At 34.7% G+C, this 15,654-nt stretch overlaps 1 protein-coding gene across 2 annotated transcripts in view; it reads right to left on the bottom strand.

Annotated features, from left to right (window-relative positions):
- ARHGAP15 (Rho GTPase activating protein 15) overlaps positions 1-15,654 on the bottom strand; it is a 619,400-nt gene that overhangs the window by 249,118 nt on the left and 354,628 nt on the right. For both annotated transcript variants that reach the window (XM_047082984.1, XM_047082983.1), the window contains one exon: positions 8,549-8,671. In XM_047082984.1, the coding sequence (XP_046938940.1) occupies positions 8,549-8,671 (123 nt within the window). The remainder of the gene's footprint in view (positions 1-8,548; positions 8,672-15,654) is intronic.

Here is a 15,654-nt window from a genome sequence, read left to right on the forward strand (position 1 = left end):
CCATTGGCTAAAAACAAAATGCTGGTTTTGAATCAAATGGGTCAAATTCATCTTATATTCCCAGCACTTAGCATGGCTATTATTAGACATCCAGTCCGTTTTAGGGCTGAAGCCTGATACTATCTGGCATTTTCTTTTACTTAAAAAATGGGAAAGATTTTGAAGGCTTGACTCAAAGGGAAAGAAATGTAATTTAAAGAAAGGGAAAAAGAGAATTATTATAATTATTATTATATACAAACACATAAAATATAGTAGGTTATACCAGAACATTTTTGGTAAAACCATTTTGTGGATATTAAAAATCAGGTATATATAAGTCATCATCTCAAATGTTATACTCTATTACCTGTGTAAAAGGTCTCTCTCCATGAGAAAGGAAGTTCTTGAACCACAGACTAACCAACTTATTATTCTGGCTCATTCTTTTTCCCCTTACCTAATTCACTCCCATTTCTGGACCTCATTTTTCTCTTGTTGCTCCCAAGTTATTCTGCTTTTAATATCTCCTAAGACTGGGATCATTTCCTCTCTGAATAACAGGCTTTTAAAAGACATGGGCTTAACCTGTTACCCAGGTGCACTTTTTTCTCAACATTTGCCATCTCTCGTGGTGACCTGCATTTTATTATTGAACAAAAGCTAGCTATGTGCTACTCTATTACCAACACATTTGCTCCCAAGAGCCTTTAAATAACAGAAACTGCCTGGGAACTATAAATGCAAAGGAACCAGGAAGCTTGTAGGCCAAGATAAAGAAGCTTAAGGTTGGCTATTAATTTTGGTTAATATTAAATCATGACATAGCTCACACGTAAAGATCATAGTTCAATTATGAACCATAAAGAAGTTTAAAGAAAAGAAGATTTACAAGATATTTTTAAGCACATTAGTGCATATTGTGGAAGTTGTGAGAGTATTTCAGGCCCAAAATGATAGACCTGTGCCCTGGTATATAAATTCAAATACAATTATTCTCAGACTAACACTGATAAAGTGGCAGAATTGGAGCATGTCTCTACCCAAAGGTATACTGTGGTGTTGCTCATAAATGTTTTGCTTAAATTAACAATGTGACAGGTAGGTTACTCTGTCATACATCAGTTCTAACAAATTATTTTTAAAATAGTTTCCTTTTAACTCAATGATTTTGCTATTCATAAAGATTACTGTTGAAATTTTAGCGCTTATAGCTTGAATCTGAAATGTGAATGGCAAATCTTTCTTTACTTCTCAATATAATTGACATATTTTATTAAAGTACTATAATTTCAAAGACATTATTTTCTCATGTGACAGAAACCTTAAACAATTAGTTGTGCCTGTGTGGGTAATTACTTAAATGTTCCAGCAATTAGATGACACTGTATAAGTTGGTGTAGCTAGAAAAGAAAATGAGCTCATGGCCATTTATGTATAAAGAGTATCATGATGAAAATTACAAAAAAGATAAATATGAGCCAACCATAAATTATCTACACTCTTCCCTTGAAGTAAGCAAGTTACTACTGCCTTTCCTTGTCAATTGCCAGGATTGATGTCCCAAATTTTAAAGGAATACCTGAGAAAATGGTTCCCCAAGGCCATATTGACCATAATTTGCTCCATCAACCTAAGTAATAAAGAAAAAGAAGAGGGCCAAAAGGGAAGAAAAGAAAGATGAAAAGAAGGACAGAAAGATGGAAGGAAGAAAGTTGCTAAGTAATTAAGATAAGCTGGGCACGGTGTGAAGTTCTTCCATATTTCATTTAAATTTTATGATGTAAATTTCATAGGTGAAAGAGTCAGTAACCAAATATTAAGTTATCTAGCTGGCAAAAAGCAGAATCCAGCTACAAACCTAAAGCTGCTGTACTTTCGAATAAACTCAATTTTCTGAATTGTAAAATGGAGTGGAAATTTTTCTATCATAATAAAAAATCTTGATTGATTAAGTTTATCAAGAGTATATAAGGCATTCTGGAACTTTTGGAAATATTTCATGTTTGACACAAATGTGACAGTCCCTACACATTACCCTATAGCAAAACTGTTATCATTAACAAGCTCTAACCATGTACATAGAATTTTAGCTAGTCTATGGAGCCTCATTTAGTAATAAGAATGAACATCCTTTGCCCACCAGACATTTGAGCTAAGTCACTAATGCGATAAAAGTAGAATGAGTGAAATATATCCATGTAAAACTGATAATTTAAAGAACATGAGACAACATTTTAAAATAAAAAATTTTTAAAAAGTCCAAATGACAACAACACATTTTAATTTATATCCTTGGATAAGTTAGAAAAGTATCCTCTATTTTCTATTTTCTCACTTATTCAATTAATTAATATTTATTGAGTGCTAACTGCCACAGGCCATCCTCATTATTAGGTACGAGAGTAAAGGTGGGATATTCAAAAAAAAAAAGAAAAGAAAAGAAAAGAAAAAGAATGGAGAATAAGAAAGACTCTAACAAATTGAAAATACAATTGCTAAAGTTAAATCAATAAGGACAAAGGGATAAAATTGAGAATTCTTTCAGAATATGGGAAAAATAAATCCCGGTGATCTAAATGCTCACATCATAAGGATCCTAGAAGAAGAACCAGAGAAAACTGATGGGAGGGACTGACTTATCAACATAGTAATAGAGAGAAAAAAATTCAGAGCTGAAGAGAATCTTAATTCTTTGAGTGCTAAGCAGAGTAAATGTTTTTAAATTCTGCCAACCATATACATTATCTTGATTACAGAATCTCAAAATAAAGACAAAAAACCAATGATTCTGAAAGAAAAAAATATTCAAAGTAACAGGAGTAAGAATGGAAACTACAACTCTGTATTCTAGAAGCAATGGAATTTTATGCCCAACTACACTATTGATCAAGTGCGGGCATACTGAAGATATTTTTAGACAATCAAGGTCTCATGTTTTCTAAATGAGTTACTGGAGGCTGTTACATAGTAATAGAAGGAATTAAAGCAAGAAAGAGAAGGTATGGATTCAGAAGGCAGTGAATACAATTCAGAAGTTCAGCAAAAGAGAATCACGGGCTGATTCCAGGCAAAGCCTGGAAAACAATCAATCCAAGTGTGGTGAGGTGATAGAAGGAGTTGAGAACATATTCTGGGAAAAAAAAAAAAAACAAACAAAAACAGGGAGTCACATTCTAGGGACTCTAGGGAGTCTAGGGAGTTGAACACAGACTGTTTAACTGAGAAGATTAAAGTCCTTGATGACATAAAGGCCCAGAGGCAAGAAAAAAGCTCTGTGGTGGAGGAGGGGGGAGGAATCTGTACAAGAAATGCACAATCGAAAAGGTATCAAACTAAGGGGGCCTGGGTGGCTCAGTGTTAAGCATCCAACTCTTGATTTCGGCTCAGGTCATGATCTCACTGTTGGTGAGATGGAGCTATGCATGGAGCTCTGCGATGACAGTGTGAAGTCTGCTTCACATTCTTTCTCTCTCCCTCTCCACCAGTTATGCTCTCTTTCTCTATCTCAAAATAAATAAACATTTTTTAATGTATCAAACTAGGGGTGCCTGGGTGGCTCAGTCGATTTAGCATCCGACTTCAGCTCAGGTCATGATCAGTTTGTGGTTCATGAGTTTGAGCCCCACATCCGGCTCTGTGCTGACAGCTCAGAGTCTGGAGCCTGCTCTGGATTCTGTGTCTCCCTTTCTCTCTCTCTCTCTGCTTCTTTCTCCACTTGCTGACTCTCTCTCAATCTCTCTCTCTCAAAAATACATAAACATTTAAAAAATGTATCAGACTAAAATATAGCATGATTGTAAGCAAATGATGAAGCATGAGCTTAAAAAATAAGAAGATTATAAAAAAACAGAGAAAGAGAGACAAACCAAGAGATAGACTCTTAACCATAGAGGACAGACTAGTAGTTACCAGAGGAGAGGTGGATGGGGGAATGGGTTAAATGTGTGATGGGGATTAAGGAGTGCACTTATGATGAGGATAGGGTGATGTACGGAAGGGCTGAATTACCATATTGTACACCTGAAACTAATGTAACACTGTATGTTGACTGAAATAAAAATAAAAACTTAAAAAAATAAGCACATTATAATTTGTGTGGTCCATTAAGTGATCACATTGAACTCAAGGACATGTTAATCCTATCTGGCACATGACTTGGTCAGCGATTCCATAATATTTACATGATCAATATAAAGTAAATGCAGGTACCTGATTTTCTTCACATTTAGATCAAAATACGAGGAAAAACATGGAGGACTTGGCTGTGATTGTGAAACAGTGTAAATGTACTAATGCAACCTCCAAATGTAAAAGAAAAGATAATCTTTTTCACTATGATCAAGGAGGATTATTTGAGAATCACAGAGGTCATGATATTGTAAGAACAGAGAATGAAGTCTAGTCCTTGGAGTTACAGGAAACAACCTTACATAATCGTAGTAGTATGAATGATGTTTTTGGTTTTTAACTTTCAGAATCAATCTACAAATGAGTCATAATTATAGAAAGCAGTGAAATAATGAGTTTTTATGATATAGAAGTAAGAATCACAGTAGCAAAGACAGAGGAGATGAGAGTGGGGAAAAGGCACTAAACTTCTTGTCTTGTCAACAGTAGCACTGTCTCAGCTTTCTGTGGTTACTGGAACACTAAGTAGACATTTAAGTATATTGGATGTTACAGAGAAGGCTATTGGAGAGACACACACCTGTTGTATTTGACCATGAGTATTTGAGGGGGAAAAGGGCCAGGTGGATGAGGTCTGGTTTAATTGAGTTGAATTCAGTCTATTTGTAAAAGAAACCTGAGATGACATCTAAGCTTGATAAATCAAGACATTATGTCATGAAAGATAAGGAAGATATTGACAAAATCTAACTAACCTGTATTCCAGATAACAATAACATAAGCTATGGAGTCAACCACCAGGAGAACAATGGATAGAAACAGTGCCAAGTAGTGCCTCATAAGGAGCAAAACCGAGATGAAGCAGGGGAGCACTGCTTTTCATCATAAATCCTGGAGGCATACTATTTAATCTTTAAACAGGTTGTTTCCTTTATAATGTAGTGATTACAAAATAAGGTAGTACAATATTACTTTCAGTTTCTACTAATACCATCCATTATGGTTTTATCCACATGAAGATGAAAGAAACTACTTTCTAAACATACAATCCTCTCTAATTCTATCATTTTGATATAAGGAAATACTAGTTGCTCCCCCCAAAACAAACAATTGTTATCCTTTCTAGAAATTGCACTGGCAAGTGTTTTCTGTTCTTGGATGTCAGTGTTGTTATTTGAAAGATTATATAAGGTAGTTTGGCTGACACTGAAGAGCTCTTACTTCAGTTTCAAAACCAAGTAGAAAATACGTTACAAACATACATACCACCCTAAAATGTACCCTCTTGCCTATAATTTACATATTAAACTTATTTGAGTTTTATTTCTGATAAGACATTCAATGCAATAAACTCACACATTTAAAAGGTACTTGCCATTTTCTTGGCAAATGTGAAAGCACTTGGAGAAATTGAAGGCTTTTCAGAAGCTGCCACAGCAGTGGTATAGTGACTGCTATACGCATCTGAGCTATTAAGATTTCTTTCCATTGAGTCATCATCCATAATTATCTGCCAGCTCTTTTTGACATTCTAATGTACCCTTCTCATTAGTGATACTAAAGAAATTAGAAAATGCTGCCCCATCAAGGGACTGTTTCCAGATCTAGCTTCTAGCCAACGAAAGCACATTTTGGCCAGGTCTCCATGAGTCCCAAAAAATAGATATTGAAGGAAGAGTTTGTGACTGAGTTCAGACTGTGTGATATTGAGACAATTCTCTTTTCACAGAAAGTGCTTTGGGGATGTTGATCTGCTAGGCATTAGACAGTTAAGAAGGCATAGCCTTTCCTGCTCCACCCTGGGTGCTCAATAAAGGCTGGCTGCATTCAAAGCTCAGGCCTTTCAGCCTGTTGGAAACATTACATAAAGGAGTAAAAACACTTTGAAAAGTGGCCGTGGCCCTGCAAAGTCCCTCCCAAGTGTCAGGAAGCTCACTTTTAAGATCCAAACTATCATCACAGTTTTCCTGAACCTTGTTGTGAAGGACTTTATTCCAGACCTAGAAGATTAGACTGTTGAAAGAATTTGATGCATATTCTTGTGGGCAGATACACAGAGAACAATTTTAAAGGCCATAATCTCTCTTTCTGAATACTACTTCTCCTTGAAAGAGTTACGTGGAGTCATTTAACCATTAATCATTCATTTATTTTATGTAATTTTTCATAACTGATCAAAAACACTGATTTCATTGCTTTCTCTAAGTCTTTGTCTTAAATATGCTAAGAAAATAGACTTAAAGTACTAAATTTGACTGGGCCCGTATTTTTAAAAATTGGTTTAATGCTTTTCACTTAGTGAAAAGAAAAAAAAAATCTCAGTAAGCGCTTTAAAAAATTCACAGTTAAAACTGAAACAAGCCCAAGAAGTGATTATATTTGCATAACTTGATCTGTATTTGGAAGAAAATTCCACTGAAGACAACAATGGAAGCTTATCAAATCAGAATTTCACATAGATTTTCCATAGCCTTACTAATGAATACTGACTCATTGGTCAGCTATGGTGGAAATTTAATGGAGCTCTAGGATAGGAAATGTACCCATCGGAGTGTGTTCAGTGGTTCCATTACATCAGTATGAAAACTGCATTAGGCATCCAGTTCTGCCGCTTTCTGAGACCAATGCTAGAGCACGGTAGTTGTTAATTCTTTAGCATTTTGATGGAGGCCAGACCATGCCCCTGAATTAAAACCCTTTTTGTTTTGCCACAGTCAGGAAAATTTGCACTTTATGTCCAAATTGGGATTGTTTGGTCTACTGATTTGGTTTTCTATTTTCTTCAAAGTGGTAGGCAATCTCCAACTGAATCCTCTCAAAGAAAATTATAATCTGTGGGGTGCATTCTAAGATACAAGTGAAGGTACTGATATATTATTATAAGAAGTTGAATCTGTAGAGGACCCAATACTGTAAGTGGCCCTGAAAAGGATATCTTCAGAGTATAAGTCTGAGGTAAGCCTGGCTTAGAGTAGGTGCTAGTTCAACCCCCAAATGGGTACAATCAAAGAATTTTCCACTCTTGCGTCATAAAATTTTACCGTCTACAATTGGTTCAAAATGCCATATGCGTCTTGTGATAAGTTCCCCTGTTTAAAAATGGACTGAAATTGATAGGACAGACAGTTATTACAACCCATTTCAGTAATTCTCATGTTAACTATTGCTGAAAATATTGAGATCTGTTTTGCCCTGTTCTTAAGAAATGATTGTGTAATTAAATCACCTTTTGGCGCCCATGAAGATCCATCTTTTAATTTTGTTCTCAGAGTTTATTTTAGTTCATTTTCAAATTTCTCCTTACAGTCAATTTTTAAAATCTATCCATCCATCAGCTAGGAAATTGGAAAAGCAGGGAAAATAATGGCCTTAATGCATATGTTGTCTCGCTAGGAAAATAATACATTTTACTGTGTAATTTGTAAGTGATATCCAGTTATAGGACTATAGGTGTGCACCTGGACCGTCCAAGCACATGGTGACGTGGGTTTATTCTGATGGGCTGCTAGGATACCCTATCTATTACATCACTGGTTCTATGTATCCACCCATCCTTTTTCATCTCTCTTGGCACCGTGACAATAATAACAACAGTAGTGAATAATAATAGCATTAATAACAGGAACATTTATGAACACTTAATTCCAGAAACTCTATTAAATGCTTTACATGGATTATCTCATTTATTTCTCCATGCCTGCTCAGTGATGGGTACAAGTATCCCCATTTAACAGATGAGGTATCTGATGATCAGAGAGGTCATGACTTGTTCAATGTCAATATCAGTGAGTGGTAGAACCCCGGTTTGAATTCTAATTAGTCAAATGCCAGACTCTACATTTTTCTATTGTGGTGGCTAGGATGGTCTAGAATATTTTGTTCTTTACTTTCGATATATTTGCAAAAGTACCTACTTATCTCAGTTTAGACTGAGCTTTTAGTTCTCCAGCCTCCAAATCCATAGATTTTCATGACATCGGTTTGTCTTGGACTTTTCTTCCTAGCGCTCACTTCAGACTATAATTAGGGTGATCAGATAACTTATTATCCAAATCAGGACACATCTAAGGGTGAAAAGAGCTGCTGGTATTAAACATTCTGGGACTGTAGGTGTGCACCTGGATTGTCCAGGCCCATGATGACATGGGTTCATTCTGATGAGCTGCTAGGATTTTCTTCTCTCTGCCCCCTGGTGCAGAGCCCACCTCTGCTGAGGGCAAAACTAAGTATTGTTTTCAATGGTTCTGTGCTGCAACCTTTATTTTCTCAGGACTAGTTTTGTGGACAATTGTTTTTTATCCCTCTGTTAGAGCAGAGCATTCAATAAACAACCTAAAAAGAATAAAATATCCTAATATTTCTTTAGAGCTGAATAGCTATGGACACAGAGGCATATTCATTTATCACTGTTACAGTAAAAGCATAAAAAGGCCTATACCTTTAATAAGTCCCTTTTCTTGCAGAGTTTTCAGAGAAGGTCTTCGGGTGATAAACTTCTTTAATCTGCTTTTAACTCGGTTTTTGTCGCTTGTATCGGAAGCACTATGATGCAGTCTGAACACTAGAAATAAAAAAAAAAGCTTTCAGTAAATTTCTCCTTTATGATTATTACTTTATTCAAATATGAATAGAAAGCAGTAGTTACGGAACTACTGGAATTAATAGCTCAAGCCCTTCTGTTTAGACACTGCATACGAGTAAAAATTTGGCTGTATGAAAATATTAGCTGTGTTGCCACCTGAATGTGCAATGAGAATGTGGTTAGTTCTATATACTCACAATTTATTTTCACTTTCATTTCCTTATATTTAATATGATGACCTTTATCTGCATAATTCCACCTATTTGTATCTATACACAGAATTACAGTCAAAGAAAAATTAATCTACATTAAAGGGAAAACTCTTCAAATTGTTCATTTCAATCGATTATGATTATATACTGCTTGTAGGTAATTCAGGTGTTTTAAATGGTCCTGCCTGCCCAAATAATTTTGTCAATCTTCTTTTTTATGTTGACTCAAAGTGATTTCTTTTTCTGAAGTAAATATTTCTTATTTTTGTTATTAATGTGAAATTACCACCAGTTCTAGGTAAAATTCTGAAACAAATTTGTCTCAGCCTTCTTCAGTGTCTTCATTGATCCCCTATCCTCAGCTTCCTATTCTAAGCTCTATCTTCAAAGTTAGGTGTGCTTCAAATTCATTCCTAGACAAATATTAGCTGAATGTTTACTGATCATCAGGCTCTGTGCTAAAAGGCTGTGAACTTCATGATGAGCATAACACTTAAGTCCTGGACCTTCATTAAGCATAGAGTCTAAGTACATTCAAGGTATCTTATTATTAATGACTGACTCATTTTCTCTTTAAGGTAATAGAACTTAACTGGGCCCTTCATTGTCTTAACCCAATTGTTGACGTAATGGGAGGACTTGGGATACTTTATTAGGTACATAGAGGCTCTCGTCCTTTCAAATCATATTTTAGAATAAATCAATCATTCAATTGGGTTAATAATAATATATCCAAAATGTATTGAGACCTTACTACATGCTTGATACTTTCCTAAGCATATAACATGATTTAACTTAATGTTACTGCAATGTAAGGTCCACGTGGGCAGAGATTTTCATCTACTTTTGTAAATGTTGTTCACTAATGGGTCTCCAATACCTCAAACATTGTTCAGCATGTAAATGTAAATGTTCACTGAATATTTGTTGACTCAACTCTCACAATGAACTTTTGAAGTATGTAAAATGATTCTACCCATTTAGAGACAAGGAAGCTAAGGCAAAAAGGTTAAGTAACTTGTCCAAGGTCAAGTTTGGATATGGGACAAGTCTCATAAGATTTTTACCTGGTATTCTGCTAGGTGATGAAAAAATAAACAAACACAAACTGACCACCTAGTACATACATGGCAGGGCTGGAATTAACTGCTGTGAATGAAAATGCATATGGCCTATGTAATTCTCATATGGCATGGTGTGAAGTACAAGAGACTAAGGGATCTTAGAGGAGGAATTGACCTCAGATGATTTTGGAAAAACAGCAATTGCCATTAGAACCCACATAAGCAATAATTGTTTTTATAGGGCCATAAGTATCAGGCATTAACCAACTCAAAATTGCATGATTGGAAGTCATTCTGGGCATCTTAATATACTATCTTTACATGATATCTTATCAGTTTTTATCTGGGTCAAGTCACTGCAGTGACCACCAGTCAGACATGCTGCTTCAACTGACAACTGTCTCAAAACCCCATGGTCTGGGTTCTAGTATCAGAGGCTGAAGAAACACTTAACGTCCTTCAGAAAAAAAATCTTTCTCAGGGTAGTTTTGGTCTCAAGTCTGCCTTTGAAGTAATAGGGCATAATCCATCCAAATTTTCACAGGTTATCAAAGGTAATATTTTCTATTTCTAGTCTCTCCTCAAAATCTTGTCACCTTCCATGACAGAATGCCAAGAAATACAGAATCAAAGGAGGCATTTTTATCTGCCTTTTTAGAACTAGTTAAAATGATGTGATTAGAAAGTATATAGAGTATAAAGGCAAGATTATGAAAATGTTTATATAGTGAGTTATATCTTTCAGAATCCTTTAGGTACTCTGGTGATACTATTCTTAATTTTATATATATAATATGTTTATGTTATATGTAGTTTTAAATATACAAAGTATAAAAATATTTAAAATATATATTATATAAAAACATAAAATGTATTTATACATTTTATATTTTGTGTGTTTTATATATTTATATATGATATATATAAATATATATTTAAACAGATATATATGAATAAATGCATTTTCTACTATATAGAAACATTTAATGCAAACATTTAAATAATTATGTGAATATATATTTATATATTTAATATATTTGCATTCGTAATATTATATATAAAATATATATTAAATGTCTATGAAATATATGCAAAATACTTCACATATAAACTGTAAAATATGTATATTGTTTTCTTTTTTTTGTTTGTTTTGTTTTGTTTTTAATCCCACCATCTGGCTCTACACGTGAAAAGCCATGTAAATCTGGCTCATACATGTATATGTAAGGTGTATTGTTTTTTCAAAGAACATGAAATAATATTTTTAAATGCTTTATCTTGTTTCCTTCTCGCAAACACTGAGAAAGTAGCAGTCTTGGGTGTGATCACACTGGTTTTAACACAGCCAAACTCTCCAAAGTTGCCTCTAATGACTTTCCTAGAGACAGACTACAGCGTCCACTTCCATTTCCTGATGCCATAAATAATCATCCTCAGATGACAAGTCAAATTACAAGGCCTTTGCTATCATTCATTCCACTCATTTTGTTCTAGGAAGAGTAATGCAGAAGTTAAAGTCAATAGATGACTATAATATACAGCATACTTTTTATTAAGCAAATAACTTGAAAGCGCTATAAATACGAACTAAAAATGTAAAAAGCACATGGTTATAAAGCCAAGTCCATCATGGGGTCCCTGTAAACAGCAGTAAAAGTCTTTGAATATTGTGGTTTACAAATCTGATTTCAACAGCCAAACTTATAAAACAGTTTACGCTTTTCTGTTGTCAAGGGAGAAAAACTTGCCAAATTGTTCATTTTAAGTAAATACAACATCACCAATTAAGGAAGGCAAAATTTAAACACATGCCTATGATAATCAGGACATAGTTTGCTTCTGATTTCACTACTGATTTTAACAGAACAGTGTTCCTTCCATTTTCCCACAGCACCCAAGTGACCCCACACATACTTTTAGAAACTTGTAATCACACAGTGCAAATAAAAGGACACTTTACTGGAAAATACACAGTGTGGTACAATAATCCATCATTTATGAAAAATAGAATTCAGCCTTTTCTTTTTCCTCAGAGATTCAACTACTTTTTGAGGGTGAACTTTACTGCAATTTAAAGATTTATGTTAAGCCAATGAGCATTTTTTTTCCATTCCCATTTAAACTTTTTATTCAAAAATGAAAAGAGACTAAAGAGATATGAGTTTAAATTCTAAAGCATTTAATCTCATTTACAGAGGAATTGCTCTTAATTCTACATATTTTCATCTCCACAAAAAGTTAACCTGAATGGGATTCGCTTTCCAGGTATTTTAGAATTTACTTTTATTTCCTTTATACGTTCCTCTTTTTTCCATTGATGGGTGATCTTTTCTTTCAAGCCCAAAAGGAATATTTTTGAAAGCCTAAGCATTTTCAATAACAATATACAATTTAAGTCTCAACACGCAGGCCAAAGGCATTAGCTTTGAGCACCACTCTTAACCCACTGAGAGATTTAATTGCTGTTAAAGCTGCTCACACCAAAGAATAGTTAGAATCGAGGGATTTTATTATTATTATTATTATTATTATTATTATTTATTTGAGTGCAGTTGACACACAATCTTACATTACGTTAAGGTGTACAACATAGTGATTCAACTTCTGTATATGTATGCGACGCTCCCCCCAAGGACTGAAGGCTTTTTAAGTTTTATACCCAACATAGCATTAATGGTGTTAAAACCACCCTAGAGATGAAAAAGCTGATTGTAATGAGTGCCCTTTGTATATTTATTTTTTCAACTTTAGTAATGGGAGGAGGAATCAACCCGGTTTGGATGATGAACATTCACTACCATTCTATTAAGGGATAAGAACCACAAAAGAAAACCCTCAAATTTTTCCGGAATCCAGTGTTTTAGATAATATGATCCAGAATTGTGCATCTGCCAGAACTTTTCTTTCTGGGGATCTTATTTTGAAATATCCCCCTTTCCTGCCAAACTGCTGTTTTCATGGTATTCCCATGTTACACTCACATGCTGTTATTATTTTTTTTATTTGGAAATACTGGAGAGCTAACATTTCAGAAATGTTGCTAAAGGAAATGCTATTACAAACAACTTTCTAGGCTTCTTGTCACTTTTTTGGTTAGCTTTTACATAGAGATCGACATCAGGTGTAGATAGTTGTGTTAGCATCTGAGACCTCCTGACACTTTGAGTCTGGGAGGATGTTCAGGGCAAAGCTGGTGGCAGTGAAGATCATTTTACCACTCTGAAGTGTCCAGGGAGGGAGATCAAGAAAGAAATGGCAAAATAAGGTTATATCAGGCTCTTAACCCCACGAGATTCCAAAACACTTCTCCAACCATCACATGGATTACATAACAAAGTACTGATTCGTCTCCACTCATATTTTCCAATCCGACTTCTTGTATTAGGAATTGCCCTGTTGTACCACTTATTAAATTACTGAAATAAGAATGCCTTACCCAAAGTTGATTGAAAAGAAAAATCAAGTTTTTAAAATTTCTTTCAGCCTCCTGCCTGATTCCTTTCATGAGGCTGTAGTATATACTGCTTTGCTCTCCAGCACACGCTTTTAGAGCTTGCAAAACTTTGCACGTAACTCCCTGTGTCAGAGTGGGAAGAAGGGGTAAGTTTGGGCTTAATATATATGCTGTTGGTCATTTAATATCTCTCTTTTTTTCACATGCTCAGTGTAAATAGAAGAAATATTTTCAATCCCCAACTTGTAGCCTGAGAAGCTAAATTATGAAACTTCAGGTGACTTGCTTGAAACACAAATCACGATTAAATCTGGAAATAACTGGAAGAGGGAATGCAGAACATTTTAACAGCAGTGCTTTGTTTTAACCACCTACTTCCCATGTAGATATTGTAGAAATACAAAATAAATGATCAGTTCAAAAAAGAAGGGTATGTGGACAATATCTACCAATGATTCGTATTTATGCTATCTACCCTTTTAAAGAGAAGTAAAAATTCATACAGTGAAAATCGTTTACTTTTAGACTAAATTGTCTAGTTTAAATGGTCAAATCTAACCATATTTTTACATTTTCAGTGTTGATAAAGAACTGGCAGTTAACTGTCATATTCCTGTCATTCAGCCATATGGAAATTCCACGACTGCTTTTCTCAGTAATAGATGTATCCATGTGTTCTACTTCTAATGCATTCATCTGTCTATGATGTAAATCTTCATTGCCTTTCATGTATAGGCCTAATATTTTTATTTTGCTGGTAATATATCTGACGTGTCTAGGTCGATAATGTATTCCTATAGTTTGAGTCTGGATGTTTTGTTTAAACTCTATAGCATTTAGTATAGCTTTGAATTACTTAATGAATAACTTTGTTGATGATGATGATGATGATAATGATGATGATGCTAACTTCAGTTCTGTTGTGCAAATATTGAGTAATATTATCACAGATGTAATTTGCTTTCAGTTGTAAGCCTATCTGGTTTCTTTTTGTGAACCAGAGTTGAAAAAGATATTTGTTTCACAGGTTATGGAAATACTACATATTCAGAAAAAAAAAAGGAAAGAAGAAAGAGAAAATATATGTAAATAGCAAAAACCTATAGTGTGTATAAAGACAAATGATACATTTTTTTCTTTAAATGGAATCAGATGCAGTTTAAGGTGTAAAGATTCAGATCATCCAGACATCTTTTATGACTTGATACAGTGTCAGTAAAACTTTGTTACTTGAGAGCTGTTCAAAACTTTGATAAATTTGTATATCAAGTAAGTGGTTACTGAGCTAAGGCAGTAGCTGATTTTGAAAGCGAAATTACTAAAAAAAGAAAAAATGGCACAGGGCAATAATCCAGACAAAGGGCGCTATGAAGTAAAAATATGCTTTCCATGAGAAAATATTATATATTAAATATAGGAATGGGTTCTCTCCTGGTGACAGAAAACAGGCCACAGCCAAATCAAATGAGAAGAGCCTTATAGATGAATATGAACATCAGAGAACAAAAATAAAAAAAAACAACACAATGAGTTTTCAGGCATGATGATTCCAGCACAGAGGTAACAGCATGGCAAGATTCTAAGAAATAATACTTGGGATTTATGTGGGGGGGGGGGAAGCCTAGCTGGAGAATGAAATGATATTCATATTTAAGTGTACAGGACAATTTCTTTTCTTTCTTTTTTTTTTTTTAATTTGAAAGAGAGAGAGCATGCACAAGGGAGAGAAAGGAAGAGACACAAGGGAAGAAAGAGAGAGAGAGAGAGAATCTTAAGCAGGCTCCATTCTCAGTATGGAGCCCAACAGGGGGCTTGACTGATACCACCCTGGGATAATGACCTGAGCCAAAATCAAGAGTCTGATGCTCAACCTATTGAGCCACCCAGGCACCCTGAATACTGGACAATTTCAATGCTGATTTTATATACTGACTCAGATACTAGACCGTGCTTAGCAGTATTTTAACTGGGTGGGTGGTATTTAAATCTGCCCTCCAGATAGACATAAATAGAGAGAGCTACCACTACATATTGTGTGTGCATATTTGTTTTTACCCTTGTGAAAATGTATTCTCAGAGGGTACAGAGGGGAGTAATAAATGACAACTTCGAAGCTTTTTTTTTTTAAATCTCTAAACTCCGGGCCTTATGGGTGATCAAGAATATGCTGCAATGTATCCTGAATTTTTCAAACACAAAAATTTGAAGGAGGACATAAAAATATATATTATA

This window comes from Lynx rufus, unplaced genomic scaffold, assembly GCF_022079265.1.
Source record: "Lynx rufus isolate CCGP_SWC_20201006 ecotype Redwood Valley unplaced genomic scaffold, mLynRuf1.p SCAF_2, whole genome shotgun sequence".
Lineage (NCBI taxonomy): Eukaryota > Metazoa > Chordata > Mammalia > Carnivora > Felidae > Lynx > Lynx rufus.